Source organism: Scomber japonicus, chromosome 18 (assembly GCF_027409825.1).
Source record: "Scomber japonicus isolate fScoJap1 chromosome 18, fScoJap1.pri, whole genome shotgun sequence".
Lineage (NCBI taxonomy): Eukaryota > Metazoa > Chordata > Actinopteri > Scombriformes > Scombridae > Scomber > Scomber japonicus.
Window position 1 is genome coordinate 8,034,756 of NC_070595.1, and position 21,855 is coordinate 8,056,610.

Consider the following 21,855-nt stretch of genomic DNA (forward strand, 5'->3'; position numbering starts at 1 on the left):
ACAGTTCTTCTCACGAGTGAATTTCATTTGGCTGTGCTGTACTGATATGTCCACATTTAAAAGGAATTTAGAGGCATTTGATTTCTGTTAGAGGAATTGTTCCACATTTGGGGAAGTACTCTCTTTTTCTGCCAAGAGTTAGAAGAAAAGATGAATACCCCTTTCATGACTGTACTATAAATATAAAAGCTATTGCCAGCAGACACTTAGCTTATCTTAGCATGACGACTGGAAACAGCTAACCTGGCTCTGTCCAATCCAATCTGTCTAATCCACCTACCAGCACCTCTAAAGCTCAATAACTTGTTTAATCTGTAGAAAAAACTAATTCATTGTGCTAATATAAGCTAAGTGGTTGCTGGAGATTCATAGTTACTGTACAAATAAAAGCACAGTATTAATCATCTAACACTTGGCAAGAAAGAGAATTAATGGATTTCCCGAAATATGTAATCAAAGCATTCCTTTAAGCCTCGCAAAACTCAATCTGTCTTTGTTTGAGACCATTATTTAAAGTACAAAAAATGATTAATTCTTCTCTGCTTCAGTCTGTCATGAGCATCAAATGTCCCAGATACTGTCGGTCTGGACATTGGTCTTTTAGCAGGAAGTGTTGTGGAATTTAAATAGCTGTTTTTAAGGTTCAGGAGCAACAATCAAATCTTATGTCGCCTAGAGGCATGTAGTCTGGTTTTACAAGGTTAAGGGAAACTCAAGCATATGTATGAATCTCAAACAGAACAATAAATGCCAAATGTACAGCCTTCTAAACATGTCGTGTCTCCATCATATTTGGCATCACTAGCTTCAAGCTATCTGCGCAAATATTTGACTCCGAAAATCGTAAGCCACTGAACAAAATGTTTCAAGTACTGTAAATTTAAAATGCTAATGGTGCAGCAGCGGTCAAGGTGGTAGATGTGGAGGGGAACAGAGCACAGGATAGTCTTCAGTGGACTATCAGACATCACAGACAGAGTGGGCCTCTTTAGAAGGACAAGAAAGAAGAGGCAGGTTCTGGGGAGTAGAGGGGTCTGACAGAGCCGATGATGACTATCTCAGCTAACTGTGCTTTGGTCTGTGTTGAGCTGTGTTAGGCTGCAGTAAAGAGAGAGAGGAAGAGGTGCAGCTCTTTACAATGGTTGAGGCACAGAGAAGGACTTGGTCTTTATGTATGAGTATCAGTATGTTTGTGCAGATGTGTGTATGTTGAGGGAACTTGGTAAGAAGGCAGACGGTTTAACAAGCACAGCCCCCGTGGTTCTCTGAAGGCAAGTCTTTAAGGCCCTGGTTCCTGTGGTTGGAAACAAGATTGGTTTCTCCCTCCATGCTCTCGTTCATCTTCTCGCAGATAACGTCCACTAGACGCTCGAACACCTGCTTGACGTTGATGTTGTCCTTGGCGCTGGCCTCGAAGAACTGGAAACCTGCAGAGGTGGCACAGGTGGCAGAATGTCATTTATACTGTATATGCATGCAGGTAGTACTGTGCATGTGAGGGGGTTAGGGGTTTTTACCTAGATCCTCTGCCAGACGCTGACCATCCTCTGTGGGTACGATCCTGTCGTCCTCCAGGTCACACTTGTTGCCCACTAGGATCACCTGAGCGTTGTCCCACGAGTATGTCTTGATCTGTGTCGCCCTTTAGGACAGACACAGAGTTAGCACAGTCTCCATGAATCAAAGCAGTAAAAAGTATATAAATCTACAATAGAAGCAATTAAGGATCCAACAAATCACAGACCCTTTCTTATATAACTGGTAACACAGTATTAACTTAAGCGCAGTCAAAACTTGTATTTGCAAAAGTTCCTGTTCAAGATCTATGGCAATGTCTGTTAAACTGGTCAATCCTTTAAGCAGTTATAGGAAAGTGGTTTTAAATGCATTTATATTCCTGCCTATTGCCTATAAGGATAGAAATATGATGGTCTGAGGGAGCCAAGAACTCAATAGGATGCTCAGATTTCCAGACTGATGAGCAAAAGTGCTCCATAAATGACCACAGCATGGCAGTAACCATACTAAAAAGTTCTGACTTCATCCCTGGTCTGTGGCATTGCACCAACATTCACTCAAGTCTTTTGAAGTTGTTGAGATGTTGCTGGTGTCTGTACCAACAGAAACTCACCAGTCCTGAACTGCGTTGAATGAGTCCTGGTTGGTGATGTCATACATGAGCAGGAAGCCCATGGCTCCTCTGTAGTAGGCTGTGGTGATGGTGCGGTAGCGCTCTTGCCCTGCTGTGTCCTGCATTTACACACATACACATGCATATATTTCAATACAATATAATGCTTCATACCTGCTTTACATTTATACATTTGCCTATAAAAAACTAAAAACTAAACAAAAATAATAAATTCCCTTAATCATTTTACACCACAAGGGGGCAATATTGTCTAAACTATGAACTTTACCTGCAGCTTTGAGTTGCCTTTGACACAGTCCATGTGGAGCAAATACAACAGTTATCTATTAAAGTGAGTGGTCTACTCAAGTCCAGCTGTATGATGCAAAAACATCTGTCAGGGTAGAGATAGAGTTATTTTATACTGAACTTTGGTGTTAAGAGTGGTTTAGATAATCTCTTGTAATGGCAATGACAATCTGAATTTTTCTTCAAACTGACATTTTGACTGACAATTTTTATCATGATGAGAAGCTTGTAATAAGTTGTTTGAGTTATGAAAGTCGGGTTTGTGTGGGGTTTCATTTGCAGGTAAAAAAATGTACAAAAAAGTTAGGAATCTTGTGTACTGGTAGAAAAAAAGAAAATATTTGTGAAACTTCTTTTCATTCATCTCTATCTAAAGCACTCAGCTTCATCACCACATCTCTATGCCACTTGCTCTGCTTCATACAATCTACCAGTAGATGGCATTTAGTTATGAGCTCCCACCACCATCATTTCCCATCAAACCAGGACCTCTGGCTTACATCAATAACCAGAAGACACACACAGATAACACAAAAGTGAGCGTCACAGAGGCTGAGGAGGTGTGGCCAACGCTGCCTCCCGGTCCCAGTGAGCCACCTAGTTTATCTGAAGCATCTTCTAATTAAAAGGAGGCTGTGGGTCATGTTGCAGTTTATAGTTTATAGCAGGTCAACATCAAACAGGTAGACACGAGTTGGTGGAGCAACTCCCCTCTACTCTTACGGTTACTTAGTAACCTGTTTGAGTCCTTCATTTGCATCGAGGGCTTATGTGTTTGTCTGATGTTTTCCTCACACTGAAGACGAGTGGGAGGAGGAGTGAGTTGTCCAGGTAACAGAGGCCATTGAGGGGTTATGAATGTTCCATTTCAGCCAGGGAAGCTCCGGATGGTCGCCTCAAATGATCCCTTCTCACTTTACAAAATGGGCAAGGCAGACAGGTCATGAATCCCTGCATCAGAGGCTGACTCACAGAGATGGCATATTCTTTTATTCTTTCCAATACAGCTACAATCTGCTTTCTGTCAGGAGCTTACATTTGGCTTTGACATATTCCAGGTTCATCTTTATCTCACGCAGGCAGAGATGATCAAATATTTGGCGGCGTAATTGGACGTCAAACCAAACAGACGGTCTCCAAGGTTGCCACAGTCAACTCCAGCCAGTAAACAAAAGCTGCTCCCTCGTGTGTGTGTGTGTGTGTGTGTGTGTGTGTGTGTGTGTGTGTATGAGTGTATGAGTGTATGTTGATAGAGAAGGAGAGGTTTAAATCAGGCTCCTGCACGCTCAAGAGGACCAAGACTGATCTTCAAACATGCGTCACCTGGGTTATATTTATTGGCTACCAGCACAAAGCAGTGGCGCACACACACAGGATATCATCACACACACACGCAACATATGTGTGGCAGTGTAATAAGTGTGCGAAAGGTGTGTATGTGTGTTTGCTTAAAGATCGGAAACATATTTCCATGACAGAAAAAAAGGGAGGGATGTAAACAATGTGTGTCCATATTGTACATGTGTGGGCTCATGAATCCCCAGTGCAAAGGGTCATGTGGTGTGTTATCAGGCTAGCTTGTTACCATGATACACACAACAGTGAGGCTCTAAAAAACAAGTGAAATCTCTTACAGATGGTGCTCAGAATGAATGAACATGAATCTAATAGTGGGTAAAAGTTCACAGAGTTGATTATTAACATCACACTTTCAAAAGGGAGGACTTGAAATTTAGACACCGCTCCCACACCCTTTAAATACACTGCCTGCTGTAGTAGTGCCACAGTATATCTTCATTATGTCTACGTCAGATGCTGATAGGGAACTTCCTCCGCTTCCTGAGCTTAGGAAATACCAGGTCTCTGTGTCATTCAACAGCCCCATCAGTTGTTACGTCAAGTCAGGGCACACAAGTTTGCCCACCTTCTTAAAACCCTCCTAATCACATTACTAGCTAACACACATTATACACTTATTACAGCTCATTCTCAGCTGTTTAGAGTATCACACACACACATACACAGACACACACACACACACACACTTCTTATGCTGCGTGTCAGAGACACATGTTTGGTCAGGTAGGCGACTTGAGTGTGTGTTTTGGTGTTGGCTCCTCTGCCGCTGATTCATCTTGGTCAACTTGTGTGCATCATATGGTGGCTCGTACATTGTTGGTTTAAATGAATCATCTGTTTGAACAGCGTTAACAATGTATATCGATGGGATCTGTAGTGTACTGTGAGGAATGCCATGTACCATATAAAATAGCAGGGTTCAGTCAGGAGATGATTGTTTTAGTTCAGGCAGTGTGTATCAAGCCTCATAATCTGTACATTATACAGAAAATAAGTTACAATGTAAATTAACTAAAAGCTACCATAGTATTGCACCTCTATAAAGTTTAGGGAACTCACAACAAAGACATCCAAAAAAAGAAAAAAGACGTCAAAGCTACAGATCCTGATTTTTTTGTCCCTAGTTTGGGTTAAAATCCTAAAATGCTGTATACTACATTTCCCATAATGCAACTCATTTATGTCTTTTTGTTACACCCTGACTACCTGCTCTGTTTCCCCAATTTGTAAGACAGCCTTTCTAGTACTTTTAATGACAAGTTCTGACTTTATGTGTAAAATAAAATTAAAACAGTGACTGTTAGAACTGTAACTGTAAGTTGGTATTGACAAAGTTAAAATAGTAAATAACAAACATTAGCAGATTATTATTTCAATTCCCAAACTACAAATTCAACCATATTTTTAGTAAAAAGCTACATATATTTCCAAATGTGAAGGTATTAAACCAGGCAAAGTGAAAGCTCATTTCTTAAAGGTGAAGCCATGTGAACTGGTAGTAGATGTCAGATAAGCTCAGGGAGTAAGAATGTGCATGAAACTATGAGGAAGTTTTTTTGTATTTCTTTTTAAACTCTTGCACAACTTACAACTAAACCTGCGGTTAGCTTCCCAAAACATTGACTGATAAAATAGTCGTAGTGTAAACAAGCATTTCACGTGTGCATCTTTACCTTCCTGTTTTTATGATTTTATAGATAATAAAATCTTGAACGGGTGGCATTATCCACTTTGTTTAAACTCTGTTCACCTGTTACAAATGGCAGAAATCAAACCCACAACATATCAGCATTTTTAACCCGCTCACCCAGATCTGCAGTTTGATCCTCTTGTCGTTGCGGAAGACTGTCTTGACCTTGAAGTCGATGCCCACGGTGCTGACGAACGCCGAGGTGAAGGAGTCGTCGGCGTAGCGGAAAAGGAAGGAGGTTTTGCCCACGCTGCTGTTGCCAATGATCAGCAGCTTGAACATGTAGTCAAAGTTCTGGTCGGCGGCGTCCTTTTGGGACGGCTGTTGCTGGAGCCGTGAGTCATTTGATGCCATCTGGAGAAGGATGGGGAAGCAGAACAAGACCAGGTCAAAAAGTCATAGTCTACTAGCTTTGACAGAGCTTTAAATGAGATTTGACTTCATTAACAAATGGAATGGGTTTAGATATCATGTGACCTCAGTGTGGTCGGGTGGCATCAAGAAACAAATCCTCAATTATTAGATTTGTTGTCAGTTTATTTTATTTTAATTATTACATTTTCTGTCTTAATTAGACAGTAGATAGATGACAGGAAATGATAGGAGATAGAGAGATGGGGAATTACTTGCAACAAAGGTCAGACACAATAGTTCATGGTCAGTACTTAGATCCCTAAACCACCAGAGCATGTTGTTGATTCATGTTCTGTAGGGCCTCAACTAACAATAATTAATTAACAATTAATATTAATTGATCTAATAAATTGATTGTTTCTTCTATAAAACGTCAGATAATAGTGAAAAATCCAAACTGACTGAGAAATCCAGCTAACTTTAATGTAGGACGAGAAAAAACAACTTAAAGTATTTTGTTTTGTCTCAACCAACAGTCCACAACACAAACATATTCAGTTTACTATCACAGAGGACTAAAGAAGCCAGGAAATATCCACATCCAGGATACTGGAACCAGAGAATTTCAGCATTTCTTCCTAAAAAAATGACTCAAAATGATCAATCGATTAACAAAATAGTTGCCAAAAAGTCTTTCTACCACCTAATAGATTCATTGAATAACCCATGTGTCTCATTAATTATATAGACTGTGGCGGCCCACCATATTCTAATTTTTGCCCCCAGTTTCACAATTTTCCAGCGTCTCTGTCTTTGCTGTGAGGGGTCAGCTCAGTGAATCAGGTCAATAACACCTTATTTTCTGATTGTTTCACAGCGGTTACGTTCAACAGCACAAATAAACTTCCCCACACACCTCCACCTCACACCTCTGAATCTGGAACACCTGGGTGCTATTTAAAAACACACAGAGCACCATTATACTGCTTTAGTTGGTTCAGTGTAAAAAAAAGCTAAGACTTAAACAGAGATCTTTATTTCCATCTGTAAAATAAATCAACTCTGATCCTGATCCACTTCTAAGACATCTGGAGGTCTGTTATTGATCAGCAAAGACAGTTAGTTTAGTTATTGGAAGAAATGCAATGTAGAAAAAGATATTTCCTGAAACAGTATTTTATATGTTCCTAATGAATGAACTAGTTGAAATTAGATAATCAAATCTGCGTTCTTTGTTTTAGAGCTGAAATATGGACAAATATGGACATTAGTCTTTTTTTGATATTTTTTTTCAAACATGTGTTAACTGGTAAAATGTATTTCCTGTGTTTTGTGGGTGTGACCATTCAACCAGTAGTTAAATTACCAAAGCACAAAAAAAAAAATCTATTTATAGCCTCTTAATTTTGCTCTCAGAATGCACCAGAATGAGAACTGAGACTCTACAACCATAGTCTCTCAAACTTCTGTTGGAAACACTTTAATCATTGCAGCTGTTATGGATTCATCTGCTGATTATCTAATCTGTTGTTTTTCTAAATAGAATTAGAAAATAGTGTAAAATGCTCATCATAATTCCCAAAAGTCTTTTTTTAGTCCAACCAACAACCTAAAAAAGATATCCAATTACATTAATATTGGACAAAGAAAAGCAGGAAGTTCTCACATCTAAAAGCTGAATTATATGCAAACATTAAAAAGTAATAGTTGCAGATTAATTATAAACTTTCACTTAATAACTAGTGGTTTCAGTGCTAGAATGAACTGTGCCCCACTCACTGAAGAAGTTACAGAGTGTACTTGTTACTTTTCTACTATTAAATCAAAGCTGAGGCAGATGATAGTGAATGAAATCCATTTATCATAAAGGTAATCGTGTTGCGACTCCATTAAAGGCTTTGTTATCGAAGTGAAACAAAAGATAACAGTGAGATAACGTTTAGAATGGCTAACATTTGTGTTTGGAAATAACAGAAAGATACACCATCTGTCCATCATTATACCCATTCATCTCAGCGTAATCTCTCCTGAGGGCAGGTGGGAGTTTACCTGACATTACGCCTTTCACTGTCTGTCATCCAAACAGAGGGAGGAGGGAGAGCAGCTGCACAGCACAGGGTGTGAAAAAAAGGAGACCTAACCCATGTCTATCCCTCCAAAACCCACCCACCCATACACACACACACAATGATCAATCGCTGCGGTTCAAGCCCTGCCTCTCTCTCTGGTGAGTCTCGTCTCCGTGGAGACCAGACTAGGACTCAGCTGCTGGCAAGAGCCATTAGCGGTCAAAGCAGTGAGTCCGCTGAGCTTTTAACTGGCCAGATGGAGGTCTCCAGAGCAGGAACACAGATATCTATCACGATACCACCAAGGGCGATGGAACAAAGGAGGAGGAGAGGAAGCTCATTACTGAGCCTGGCGAGCTTGGCGAAACTGTTTACTGTGTTGTACACGTTTACTCTCACAACTATTACAGCGCCTGTGTGTGAGAGAGTGAGTGACTCTGTACATGTACTGGTGGCTTGGTGTCGTATACAGTTGTGTGTCAATTTAAAACATGATTATTTTGTTTGCTGCTCTCTAATGGTGATAAATGGTGATCTAGTGATGAAAACCAGGCCTGAAACTATTGATTATTTTAAATATTATAAATGAATCTGATAGTTATTTTCTAGACTAGTCTATCTGTTTTGTCTATAAAATGTCAAAAACTAGTGAAAAATACCTGTAATCATGTCTTACAGCCTAAAGGTGACATTCTAAAATGTCTTGATTTATCTGATCAACACTCCTTAAACCAAAGATATTCATTTTATGACCATGTATGATGCAGAAAAGCTTCAAATCCTCACATTCAAGAAGCTTAGCCAGCAAATGTTTCCTGTTTTCAGTTTAAAAGAAAAAAAAAGATTATTCAATTATTCTATTGGCTGATTAAGTAAAAACTAACTTTCAACATTTATTAACTTACATTCAGCTTAATAAATGCACTGTGGCATGAGGTAGACTCTCTACATATGTGCTGGCTCATGTTGTAATGAACGTTGCTTTACATACAGTGGAAAATATAACACAACGCTCTTTCACAACTTCACCGCTTATTCTGAAGTCTATGTACATGCCCTTTAAATACCATCTCCTCAGACTAGAGAAGTGTATTACATAAAAGCCATAACTCGAGTCTCTAATCCCTACAAACACTAGCTGTGAAATCCCAAATCACATGACGCCTGCGCTGTGTGAGGGTCTCTGAGGGGACTTTTTACAGGGGGACCTACTTACAGATCCCATAGCATGGATCCACTCACAGTCATGTTACACTATTTTCCTACTCCAACTTTCCCCATCAGCTGAGCCTAAGCCTGAGGTAAACCCAGTCACATGTGCTCCATGTTTACTGTGCAGGCCTGTAAAACACATTAGTGAAATGATCTCTTTTAATAGCCTGTGTACATATTTACTCATAAACATGTTACATAGGTCCATTATAAAGTGTTTCCTGTAACTGTGTTGCTTAATGTTGTGGTGTTAAGTTCCCTCTCACTATGTAAATGACACTCACGAAGACACATGACACATTGCAACTAGCTGCAATTATAAAAGCCTTCCTCCTTCACATGGTGATGATGTCTTAAAGTGACATTTCAGTCTTCCAAACAAAACAGCCTCACCACATCACAGTGTCCCACATCAGCACCTGCTATGATAATATCACCAGGCAGTCATCTTCAGTGTGGTGCAGCACAGATGAGAATGGAAGCTCTTTATGGCTGTGCATTATCTCAAGTAAAACAAATATAAGCCATTGTGGTGGCCAGCCAGGGCCGGATGATGGTGCAGCCAGGTCCCTCAGCTGGCACTGTTTGCTGAGCCAGGAGCCGGCAGGCAGGAAATAACCACTATTGATTAGCTGGCAGCTGTCACATCTGTTCTGTCATTAAGGGAAGGGGCTGGGACGCAAACATAGACGGATGATAAAAGGCTTGGACATTGTTTCGATTTTTTAGAAAGCCATTATAGTTAATACTCAGTGCCAAATATGCTCACATCATGCAACAATTGTGTGCCCGAAACAGAGTGGTAAATCCCATTAGATACATTTCGTAGGGATCAATTAAAGTCTCTCTCTCTCTCTCTCGCTCTCGCTCTCTCTCTCTCACACACACACACACACGCAATTTTAAAAAGGCAACAAGTCACTTTATTTTTAGTGAAGGTGTCCTAACATTACACTCAGGCATGAAAAAAATGTGAAGCACCACACACACACAAACACCACACCAGACCCAGAAACTTCCAGAAACTCACCTTTTCACAAAACAATGCAAATGTCCAACTCGGTTCCTTTCACCTCTAGGAATGATACTGTGATATCTTCTGTCCGGCGGTGAGATGCTGAGTTAAGAAGCTTGTAAAAGTACAGCTAACAAAGCAAAGTGCACCTTCCTGCTCCAGCAGCAGCAGCAAGCAGCAGCCGAGGAGCTTTCCTTCCTCGACAGGCTACTTGTTTCCCGTTTCGGTATTCGCTGTTTCACGGGCTGGAGCTGCTCCCGGATCTCGGTTGTGTACAGAGCTGACACAGTCGGTGCTGAAGCTCCTCAGTCTGTCACAGTTAACGCGAACTCTAGAGCAGACAGCTACATGACGCTGCGCGTGGAGAGGGCTGTCCCTCGAGCTTGCGCACGTGAGCGCGCGGGAACCACACAGAACTCACACGCCCTAAAGAAACAGCTTTATAATAGACTACTATACAGGACTGTGCCCAGGTTATTCATTACTTTCTAATGACCATATTTATTTATGATATTCACAACTTGCCTTTTTTATGCTATCATTATAGCCTAATATTTCAATCATACTCTATAGAAACTCTATAGAAAAGATTGTAAGACTCAATGGGCCTAGTTATATTGACCTTTTAATATTTTTTCTCTCAAATTCCCTCCTATACTAACATTACTAATATCCTAATCCTATCAGCAGTGCAGAGTTAATTTGTCAGGGAGCCTTGGGGCAAAAATGAGCTGTGGGTCCCATTCCTCTCAGTTGTGTTTGTAATCTGTTATGTTTGAAGGAGTATTTCAACATTTAGGGTTGGTCTAATACGCGTTATCACTGCAGAGAATTAAGCGAACAGATTGATACCACTTTTATGTCTGTAATGTAATGTAGACTTCACCCAGAAGCTGGAAAATTTAGATTAGTACAATCACTGAAAATGAGTAACAGCAAGTCTGGCTTTGTCCAAAGGTAACAAAATATGCCTACCAGCACCTCTAAAACAGCATTCTATGTCCCATTCTTAATTCATGAATGGAGGCAGGGTATAAAAAATAAGACACTGCAGGGAGTAGTAACTTTCTGCAGTCTCACAGTGAAGATTCCAGGAACTGACTGCTTCCAGCAAATAAATGGTCCAGTATTCAATGATTAAAAATTCAGAAGCCAGTGTGAGGCTCTTATCATTTCATTTCAACCTACGTAAATCATGCTTTATTGTGTTACCAAACGTATTCAATAAAATTCAGTCCATTTTCTTTCCACAAACTAATTTCGATGCAGACCTCAGATAGAATACAGTTTTGCCTTTTAGGACATTAGGTTGTATATTTTGTTATGTGTATTAAGGATTCAACTATTCAATTTGTATCTTTGTCAATGTCAGCAGTGTATTATGGTATTTTCTCTTATGTGACATAGTTCTTTACAATACCTATGGTCTCTTGGTGTGGAACTCATAGTCACCAGTGTATGGTCTCACTGCTATGTGTATGGTCTGACCAGTGTATGGTATCACTGCTCACTCTTGGTTTCATTACGTGCTTTGGTAGTTTTGTTTGTTTGGGTCAAGGAGTCAGTTTGTGTTAGCACTTTTATCAAACTGAGCAGCCTAATCCTTTGATAAATTGCACATCCGTTTTAGGTCTCAGTGTTTTTATACTGCAAGTGGATATGGGTGATAACACTATCATAAGGGTCTGAGGTGGCAACAAGCCTAAACAAAGACCAGAAAGTGGCCTGATGCATGGAGGGTTACATACCCAGCAAGTGTAAGGCAAAATCTCTTCTTTAGGATTACCAAAACCAAGCTTAATGAGCAGATCGAAATTTTAGGAATATGCATTGACAGAAAACTCCAGTGAACCATCAATCTGTCAAACATCTGTAAACATGCTGGACAATGTTTTGGACCATTGCGGAATTTGCCAAACAAGCTTCTTAAAGGAGAGCCAACGTCTACAAAACCCAGGTCAGGAGCATCATGGCACACTCTTGCCTTGTTTGGATGAATGTGTCACAAACCACTCCTGGGCAGCTAGATATCATCTAGAAAAAGGCAAGATCATTGGTGTGCATTTAGGACTACACCCTAAAAGATTATGCTATCAAGCTGGGCTATCACAGAACAGTTCCTGCTACAACTGTTCTTTTCAAGATGCACATTCTCAACTGTTCAGCAGACCTAACAGCACTGCTACCCCTGAGCTCATGTCCCAGGTCAAACCACCTGCAGGTTACCACCAAGTCAATGCCTTGTCACTCCCCAGTGCTAACACCGAATGCCTTGACAGGAGCTTTCTCTACTCTGCTGTACCAATATGGAACAGCCTTATCCCCCCTGTCGTCAGAGACATCAAATCAAGTAGTGTTCATGCGTTCAAGTGGAGACAGAACAAACACCTCCTCAGCAGGAGACTGCAAAAGCACTTTCAAATATATACAAATCAGGCTTGCTATACTTGTGAGAAGCTGTAGATCAGTGATAGGCTCTCTACATTGTATTCATGAACCTTGTCTATCTGTAACAGCATAATAAAAAAAAATCCATCAGATCAGACAATTGCAAATTAGGTCCACATTTCCACATTAGAGATGATTGAATAAAGCTGCCGGAGACTCTCTGGCTCATAATTAATTCAACACAACATATTACTGCGGGGCTGTTCTGCAGTATCACTAGAGGTCCAAATAATGAGCCCTGAACTGGCAGTAGTCTAAGGTTCATAGTGTCTGATTTTTGCAGTGACTCTCCTTCTTGCACACAAACACACATAAATTCATTTCCTTGTGTAGGCCAGGAATGAGGGAGGATGGTGGAACTTGTCTGGTGCGAGTCTTCAACACTTCCTTTTGTTTCCCTGCTTCCTCGTGTTTTACTTTACACACCCATAGTAGGGGAATTTTTAAACAGTATATGCTATCCTCATTGTCTTTATGTCCGTACTTGACTTATCCAAGTAATGCATTGTTATATTGTTTTTGAAGGTATTCTTACAAACAGGTCTGTCATTTCTCAAACTGTATAAATGATTTCACTTTAAATCTCTCCTTGCTTTTGTAAGTCATGCCTTGAAGAGATGAGTGGATAAACTTGTTCTTTGGTCAGGGTTTATTTCCTGATGTTGCTGCAGTGAGAAACCTGACGGCACAGCTAAAGACCCAGTGCATTCTCTGAGAACTTGAGAGCATGTTCTCAGCCTCCTTCCTCAAGACACTTGGGCTAACTTCCTTGTGCAATATCCCAATTGACATAACACATTAACAATGTCAGCAAGATAAAAACAAAGTGTGTTTAGAGGTCATTATGTGTGTTAACACATGAGCCTATTTCATTAACTAAAGCAAGAAAATTACAAACAAACCTCATTAAATGATTACTGAATTCATGATCACAGATGGAGGGAACCTCTTCAAAAAGGCCAACATAAATTACATTTGGGAAAACATCATCCCTTTAGTTTCAGTCCCTGCTGTTTATATTGAAATGACTCCATTATAATCCATTAGTGCTGATGTTGTAGCTGTAATGGGTGGAGTTCCTCCCTCATCCTCTAGCTGGCCAGCAAAACTGCTATCTGCATTCAAGGCTGGTGCTCTCAAAATCTGAAGTGCGTCACTGGTAATGACATTAAAAACCTGCCGATTCCAAATCCAGGCCCAGTTTGTTGGCTCTGGGTTCACTCATCCATATCAGAGTAAAAACCACAGTGTAAGGATTAGGAGACAGTTTCTTTCTTTCTTTGTTGGAGAAGGGGAAAAAAATACAGAAAGTATTGTAGCACCAAATATGAAATGATAACACTGGTTTTATATGAACAATATGTTGTTTAATCTTCCTGTGTTAATTCAACAATGTCTGTGCAGTTTGACAAGAAAAGGTTTTCATATTCATTTTCTAAAAGGAGAAGGTTTCACGGTGTTCACATTAAATCTCAGTTTCAATTTGATTGTAACGTAACTAGGTTGGAAGGCAACTTCCACAAATATTCTTTTCAGTTAAGTAGGAGACATCTTGTGTACAGCAGTTAAAATTTCCTAATGAGAGACAGAGAGTACTGTAGATGTGACTGAACTTCTAAATGTATGTTCAAAAACAAACATATTAGACATTGATTATTCTAAGCAGTGGGTTTTCATTTGCTTTAAGACATGCATGGAGGAGATATTTGTGATACATTTCCATAATAAAATCAAAAACATTTCACAAATGAAATGCAGGGTTAGCTGTTGTGAGCTCACCATTGGAAATACAAACTTTTCTCTAAATACACCTGTGCCCAAACATCTCCCCCTGCTGGTGATGCAAGTAAACTGCTGACACAGGACCTAAAGTTTATTGATTAAATTTTACTAAGCATGTTTAAAAAAAAATACTGTTCTTCACAGAGTCATTTGAAATAATATGAAAATAGATGTATACAAAAATATGTAATACTCTGTGAGAGAGCATTAATTAAATGCTAACTTAATTGAGAGCCAGATAAAAGTGAACAGCAATGATGATTTTTTGGGCACACTCACTCATAAGGACACTTTAAGACAGCTGTAGCTTCATCAGTTATTACTAAAGTGATGCAAAATTCTGTGTAATTTATAGTACATAATGTCACTTACACTTATTTGTGGGCATATTCAACTCAAGCCCATAAACAGTATTCTGGCTCTCTTGACTCCTCACATTATATTTGCTATGACATATTTAATGCTGCAGCAGCAATGGATGGTTGGGTACTTTTCATTAATTGAATCCTGAAACCTAATTTTCTCTAAATTGTAGACAAATTCAGAGCTGTGTAGATCAAATTAGTTGTGGTGCAGATGAACCCAATCAGGTTGCAAAGGCTGGACAACCCATGGTAGCGGCCAAACGTCCTCTTGAGTGCTTTGTACTTGGGGTCCTGCTCTTTGAGTTTGGCATAAGCCTCTTTCTGGCTGCCAAGGCCGATCTGGTTCCCCAGGCCATGCTCCTTCTCTACCTCCCTCGTCTGGAACATCACCTCAGTGGCTGCTGGGCCAAACCACTGGGCGTTGAGACCAGCCATGATCAACGCCACAAAGTACAGAGCCATCTGCAGAAGAAGAGGAGAAACTTTAATGGAAAGTAACATGATGATGATTTACTTACATCGATCACGATGAGTAAAGCGATCTAAATATGATATGCGTATCATTAGCGCAGCAATATGTAATACATTCGTGCCTCTGTTACTCTACACAGGTATAGTTTCTGTATATGTATGTGGGATGTTTGACCTGCAAACTTTCGTGCCAGTCCAGCAGCTCTCTGGGGTGATACACAGCATACACAGCCAGGCTGACAAAGTTGCTGCCCAGCAGACAGTAGAAGTATACAGGGAAGAGTTTACTCTGCACCAGACCAAAGGTGTGGAGAGTTACCTGCTTCACCAATGCAAAACCTGTAGGCACAGACATGAGATGAGGGTCAAAATAAGGGGTTCAGGGGTCAAATACAGCGTTGAAGCAGGAATGCATATTTCCAGCCATGATGACTTTTGTTGTGTGCCTCATACCTGCAATGAAGGAGACCCACATCTGCATGCCCCAGGAGAAAGAGAGCACCAGAAGGTGTAGCACTTTGATCAAATTTGTAGGATCTCCCTCTGTTGCCATGGTGTTACTCTGCAAGCTACAGATAGACAAGATTAGCTACATGTGTTTTGTTGACATTGGATTTACAGCATTTAAGGTTTACATATACATATACACATATATGTAAAAATAGTAATAACTTCAAAATCAACAACATATTCTTGAAACAAGTGGTGACCCTTCACCACAACAAACTGAGTCTGCACATTTAATTAAGGTGACAAAAGATGAAAATGACCATAAAGAATTGTTATTACACCAGAGGACATATAATGTATGTTATATGTTAATACTGACATGAACAGGTGTACAGTATCAGTCAAACGTTTGGACGCACTATCCTTTTCTCTTGAATAAGAAAGTGTGTTCAAAACCTTTGACTGGTACAATAAAGTCATTTTGTTTTCTATAAATGTCCATAAAATAAATGAACAAATAAAATGCTTAAATAAAAACTAAACATTATAACCTTCATTAAGGATTTATTGCAGGGCTGTTATATTATATTGCATTCGTGTTTTATGGGTGTACATAAATGGCAAGTGAGGTTATTTAGAATTTACATGAGGTAGAGCTGTGTAAACAGTACCACTCAGATATAGAGGATATAATAATACATTATATTTAACCAAGTGTTGCTGCTGGCGACGTGTTAATCAGAAGAAATGCATGGTAAGAAAACTAGCTTTTGTTTATAAGCAATCATCATAAAATTAACAGAGCATTAGTGTTAAAGAGCAGCGCCACAGAGCTAAAGTCTACTATCTATTCAACCTGGTGCTCAGCATGTGTAGCAGCCCTGATAAGAATGAGATAAGACAGCAGAGGCAAAGCACAGAAATACATTTCACACGACACTCACAGTTATAACCTATAAAAGCATCACTGAGGCGACCACCTGTGAAAATGGAGTGATGAGGGCGGATAGAGAAGCAGTGAAACCTGAAGTCTGTCTGCTGCAGGTGAGACTTATTTCCAGCCTGGACCTGACATGCTAACAAGCTTTAGCCTCTAAGCTAAGAGAGTTACACAAGTTTTATCTGAGCTGCGCTGCTGTATCAAGCAGTATTCCTCTAAGAAAAGAACATTTACTAACTGTAACTTACATAAACCTGCACTTACCTGCGCTTTGCTTCTTTAAAGAAATGAGGCGAGTCGGGTACTATTGAATAACGTCAGATTGACCCACTGTCCAACTGAGACACTTCCTCTGTCATAATAATAATGTCCACAAACCCCGCCCCTCGAGGCGGAACGGACCAATGAGATTCTTTGTATATAGTTTTACAGCATGTAATATTTTCATCCATTCATCTAGTCATGTGATATTGCTTTCACAGTCGCTTTGTTAGTTGTAATTACTTTATTTAGTTTACTTATTTACTAACCTAATATGTTTCTGTGTGTTCTTTAGACACACATTTTCATTCTGAAATATATTATAAGATTAGTAATTAATATAGCAAATATAATATTTTGTATTGGATTTGTTTTTACAAACTTCTTACATTAAATTTATCATGTTTTTGTCTGAATTTGAGTGAATTGCTCATCTCATTTCAAAGAGTAATGAAACACCGCCCCCTGCTGCCCAAGCTGCATCTCTTCCACCATGAAATGTGCTATGACAGATTTTTTGTATGACACTGGTATACACTGTGGCTGTGTAATGGTGAAAAAAGTACTCAGGTCCTTTATAGACGTAAAAGTACTTACACAGCTATGTAAGAAATGATCCATTAGAAGAAAAGTCATGCTTAAATACAACTCCAAAAGTAAAGTAAAGTGATATTTATATATTACATTATTATATTGTTAATACTCATACAATGACTTATTGTTTATTAGTTTTACTTTACTTTACTTTACTTTACTTAAATTCAACCATGCCTTACTCCAAAGGGTCACAAGATAAGTAAGAGGGGTCATGACATAGTTAATTGGGTAGGAAAGAATAACAAATTTAGGATTTTACAGAGTTTTCTCTAATCTTTGTGAAATATTGAATGATTTGACCTGTTTGGGCCTCAAACTGTTGTTTAAATGAAATGAACAGAGAAGTGTTAGAGGGAAAACATGTCTTTCAACAACTCATAGACATCTGAAACATGACCAACACTTTGCTTTGTTGTACAGGCTCACAGACAGAAAAAGGTTGGGAACCCATCTTTTATTCTTTAGCAATGCAGTGTAATTTACAAACTTATATGGTTTCTAAATTAAGAATCCTAATCTGAAAAGTAACTTTAAGCCTGATTATAACTATCAGATAAATGCAGTATAAAACAGAGTAAACTGGAAAAATTCAATAAGTATCTTAAAATTGCTCTTAAATACAGTAAATGTACTGGTTTACTTTCCTGACAATAAGATACATATGTATTAGTCCATATACCTAATTAGTATATGAATTGAATTATCTATGTTTATTGACTGAATTGTAAGAAGAGCTGGCAGGTCTGGAGATAGAGACTGAGACTTTTTATTAGGCTTTTATTTTATTTCATATTATTATTATTATCTTAGTTGACATCAGTATCAGGAAACACAGAGAAACATAGTGAGAGGAGGATGCCCCAGAGGTCTTTCTCTGGATGTTGCAGTTATGTCTGTCACAGGAAGTCCTGATTTATCTTTATTTTTAACTTCAGATCTCAGAAGTTTTAAACCATGAAAGTCTTTGATAGGACCACCTTGTGAAACACTGACACTCATCTCTCATCTATTTTTCATTTATTCCTGTGGCTTTGTGACACAGCAGGATCCTCACATGTATATGCAGACTTATTCTTTTTTTAAAAAATCATTGTTTGGAAGAAATGTTGTAGCAATGGGATCCTCAGCAGCAAATGGACTTATAATGCAGCAAACAACAGACTCTACTACCTCAGCTGGGTAATACTAAGAGGATTTAGATTTTTTATTTCTACCGCTGTACCCAAATGTGATTTTCTACAGTAAACCCAACCTCTCTGAAGCAAAGCGCTGGTAGGGAACTTACTTACCAGTATGGAGCACCACAATAACAGAAGTGGTAATTCAGGTTAATTGTCTAAACAAGGGTTGTGCCAATATTTATGGTTACAGACAAACCGGAAGTCAGAATATTACCTCACTGTTAACGGTTAGGTTTGGCTGCATCCCTGTCATCAAATAACAGAACCTGTGGAAACAAATAAACTGGAGGGATCTTTAAGAGAGGATGCTTTCTGATCACAGGTTTCTGTCATTCTGGTTTGTTTCTGAAACTTTTACGGGCACAAAAATGAAAGATATTGCTGATTAACTCGTATGTGAAATAAATCTCTGCTGCACCTGATGATCTGAGAATGTGTTTTATTTCTATCTATCTATCTATCTATCTATCTATCTATCTATCTATCTATCTATCTAGATCCGACACTGGATTGGATACACGAGGCTGTCAGTCTCCGCTGTCTAACCAATCAAACGCGGTCCCGTAGAGACGCTGCATCCGGATACAGTTGAATCCGCAGAGCATCCTCTACTCCGCTCAACACATCAGGTAAAAACAGAAAGGTAAGACAACAGTTACGTTGTTAATGGAAATGAAAAATACTGCAATACAGTACAGTTAAAACACAAACGACACCGCTCCATCATGCTGAAAAAATACATTTTAAAACTCTGTTTTTAACCTCAGTAAGTCTTTACCTAGATACTAGCAGTTGTTAGCGAGTTAGCTTGCTCGTGAAACGCTAGCTCCTCTTTTGGCTCTTTGTGGAGTCTTTTTCCGATCTTATGTGGCGTCAGTTGAGCTGTTTGGAGGGAATTTCAGAAAATATGAAATGATATCCATAAAGTTAAAATAATTATGAACGTACTTGCCTTTGAGCCAGGTGAGCAGTGATTAAAGTGAGTCATCAGTGATGGAGGATAATGTGTTCATTATTGTTTTCTGTTGATGCATACAATACCATGTCGGACTACATCATACCATATCATATCATACTATATCATGTCATACCATACCATATCATACTATATCATGTCATACCATACCATATCATACCGTAGGTACGGTAGATAAAGTGACTGCGGCAGTGACTGAAATACTAGTCATTCATCAGTGTACTTTGCCATCTCTGTATAAAATTGCTTAAAAGGCAATGTGAAAGTGTCTGTTAATGCTGATAGCCGATGAAAGAGGAGGTAAAAAGTTCATATTTAATTGTGTGTTTGTTTCCTGCAGAGATACCACATCACAAATGGGGCGCAGAAAGTCAAAAAGAAAGCCCCCTCCCAAGAAGAAAATGACGGGTAACCTGGACACTCAGTTCACGTGCCCGTTTTGTAACCACGAAAAGTCCTGCGACGTCAAAATGTAAGTTCAGCTCTGTGTGACATCACCATGCCTTAGAAATACAACAAAATGCTTTATGAACAATATGACTAAAATAACTGTTTGGTTTTACCAGGGAACGAACCCGGAACACAGGAATTATATCATGTAGCGTTTGCTTGGAGGAGTTCCAGACACCCATAACCTGTATCCTTTTAAGGTCATGTTTGACCAAATACTTTCAATTGCTATGTAGGGGTTTGGTTTTTAAAAAATCCTATTCACCTGGATATCTCAAAGTCTTGTGAACTGATTTCCATGAAATTAAATTAGGGCATAAGCAGAAGAACAAGTCTTTGTTTTGGTTTTTGACCAGGAATATAATACACATAATGTAATACTTAATATTACAAGATACTCTGGTTACAGCTTCTCTAATGTGAATATTTTCTTGTTTGTTAAGTCCTCAAAGACAGTAAACTGAATATCATTGTGTGGGCTGTTTATTGAGACAACATTTTTTGACATTGTATGGACCAAACAACTAATCAGTTAATCAAGAAAATAATTGACAGTTTAATCAATATTTAAAATAATCGTTAGTTGCAGCCCTAAAGAGATTCATACATATGATTATGCCACAAATATATGTCACTATGTGTAGCTTAATCTAGAGCTGCAACAATTGAACAATAAACTGATTAGTTGATCATCAGAAAATGAAACAGCAACTATTTTGAAAGTTTATCAATCATTTAATTAATTTGAACTTAAATATGAATATTTTAGGATATTGGACTGGTGGTCAGACAAAACAAGACACATGATAATTTTGTGTTTGGTTCCAGGATATTGTGATGTGTATTTTTTGCTGTTTTTTAATACTTTATAGACCACACAATTAATCAAATAGTTGAGAAAGTAACAGATTAATTTTACGATGCCAGTTAATAGTAGTGGCAGGCCATCTTTAATGCAGTCCGGGGGGTGTAAAAGAAGAAATCAAAAGGGACCGTGTGACTCTTGTCTGTGTTTGTTTGAAATGTTCCTTTACTTTGTATTATCAGATCTTTCCGAGCCTGTCGATGTTTACAGTGATTGGATTGATGCCTGTGAAGCAGCAAATCAATAGTCATGTTTTCCATGTTGTGACTCACCTTCTCTATAACCTCACCCACATTTCACCTAGGGCTGGGTATCAGGGTATCAGTACTCGGTACCTTTTAAGGTATCGACTGAAATAAATCGATACCAAGTAGTATCAGAATATCTCTCATCAAATGATACTTGTAATTGATCCTTTTTGCACCCTGAGCTAGAAAAAAATATGACTATTTTTATGGACTTACTCATAGCCAATCAACGCAAGCAGTCTTTGATGGTCAAATATTATTAATTTTGAGACTTCCAAAATGCATTTGTGTTAAAATCAAATCATTTAGATGTGAAGGAGCGGTGGCATTTTGTACAATTTAACGATTCTATTCACATGATGGGTATCGAATGAAGTACTCAGTTGGTATCAGAATCTTTAAGGGTACTTGGATTGGTACTGGTATCATAATTTTTTAAACAATACCCAGCCCTAATTCCACTGCTTCATTTGGTCCGGTGAATTACTTCCTGTTCACTCAGCACCATGTAGCAAAATCTTCACCACTGTTTTTCATGAAAGTGTGTGACGTGTTTAGTTTAGTTTAGCTAGAATGCGGCTTGCTGAGCATGACGCGTCCCTCTGGCTGGACCAGAGCACTGCCAATGTCCAAACCTACCTGTATCAGTTCTCAGTGTTCTCATGTCTCATGTCAGTGATTA

At 38.9% G+C, this 21,855-nt stretch overlaps 3 protein-coding genes across 3 annotated transcripts; 1 reads left to right on the forward strand and 2 right to left on the reverse strand.

Annotated features, from left to right (window-relative positions):
• Window positions 1–1,239: 1,239 nt before the first annotated feature.
• On the reverse strand, window positions 1,240–10,445 carry rab3db (RAB3D, member RAS oncogene family, b). Its single transcript, XM_053338762.1, has 5 exons — window positions 10,155–10,445; window positions 5,607–5,843; window positions 2,132–2,250; window positions 1,518–1,642; window positions 1,240–1,427 (listed from the first exon to the last, which is right to left on the reverse strand). The coding sequence occupies exons 2-5, from the start codon at window positions 5,841–5,843 to the stop codon at window positions 1,240–1,242; spliced, it is 669 nt and encodes a 222-aa protein (XP_053194737.1). The 5' UTR covers window positions 10,155–10,445.
• Window positions 10,446–13,942: 3,497 nt separating this feature from the next.
• tmem205 (transmembrane protein 205) lies at window positions 13,943–16,939 on the reverse strand. Its single transcript, XM_053338763.1, has 4 exons — window positions 16,860–16,939; window positions 15,659–15,774; window positions 15,381–15,544; window positions 13,943–15,196 (listed from the first exon to the last, which is right to left on the reverse strand). Exons 2-4 carry the CDS (start codon window positions 15,756–15,758, stop codon window positions 14,894–14,896), a joined length of 567 nt encoding a protein of 188 aa, XP_053194738.1. The 5' UTR covers window positions 15,759–15,774; window positions 16,860–16,939; the 3' UTR covers window positions 13,943–14,893.
• Window positions 16,940–19,966: 3,027 nt separating this feature from the next.
• elof1 (elongation factor 1) lies at window positions 19,967–21,347 on the forward strand. The gene is made up of 3 exons (XM_053338764.1): window positions 19,967–20,082; window positions 20,177–20,247; window positions 21,108–21,347. The coding sequence occupies exons 1-3, from the start codon at window positions 19,967–19,969 to the stop codon at window positions 21,170–21,172; spliced, it is 252 nt and encodes an 83-aa protein (XP_053194739.1). The 3' UTR covers window positions 21,173–21,347.
• The last annotated feature ends 508 nt before the right edge of the window (window positions 21,348–21,855 follow it).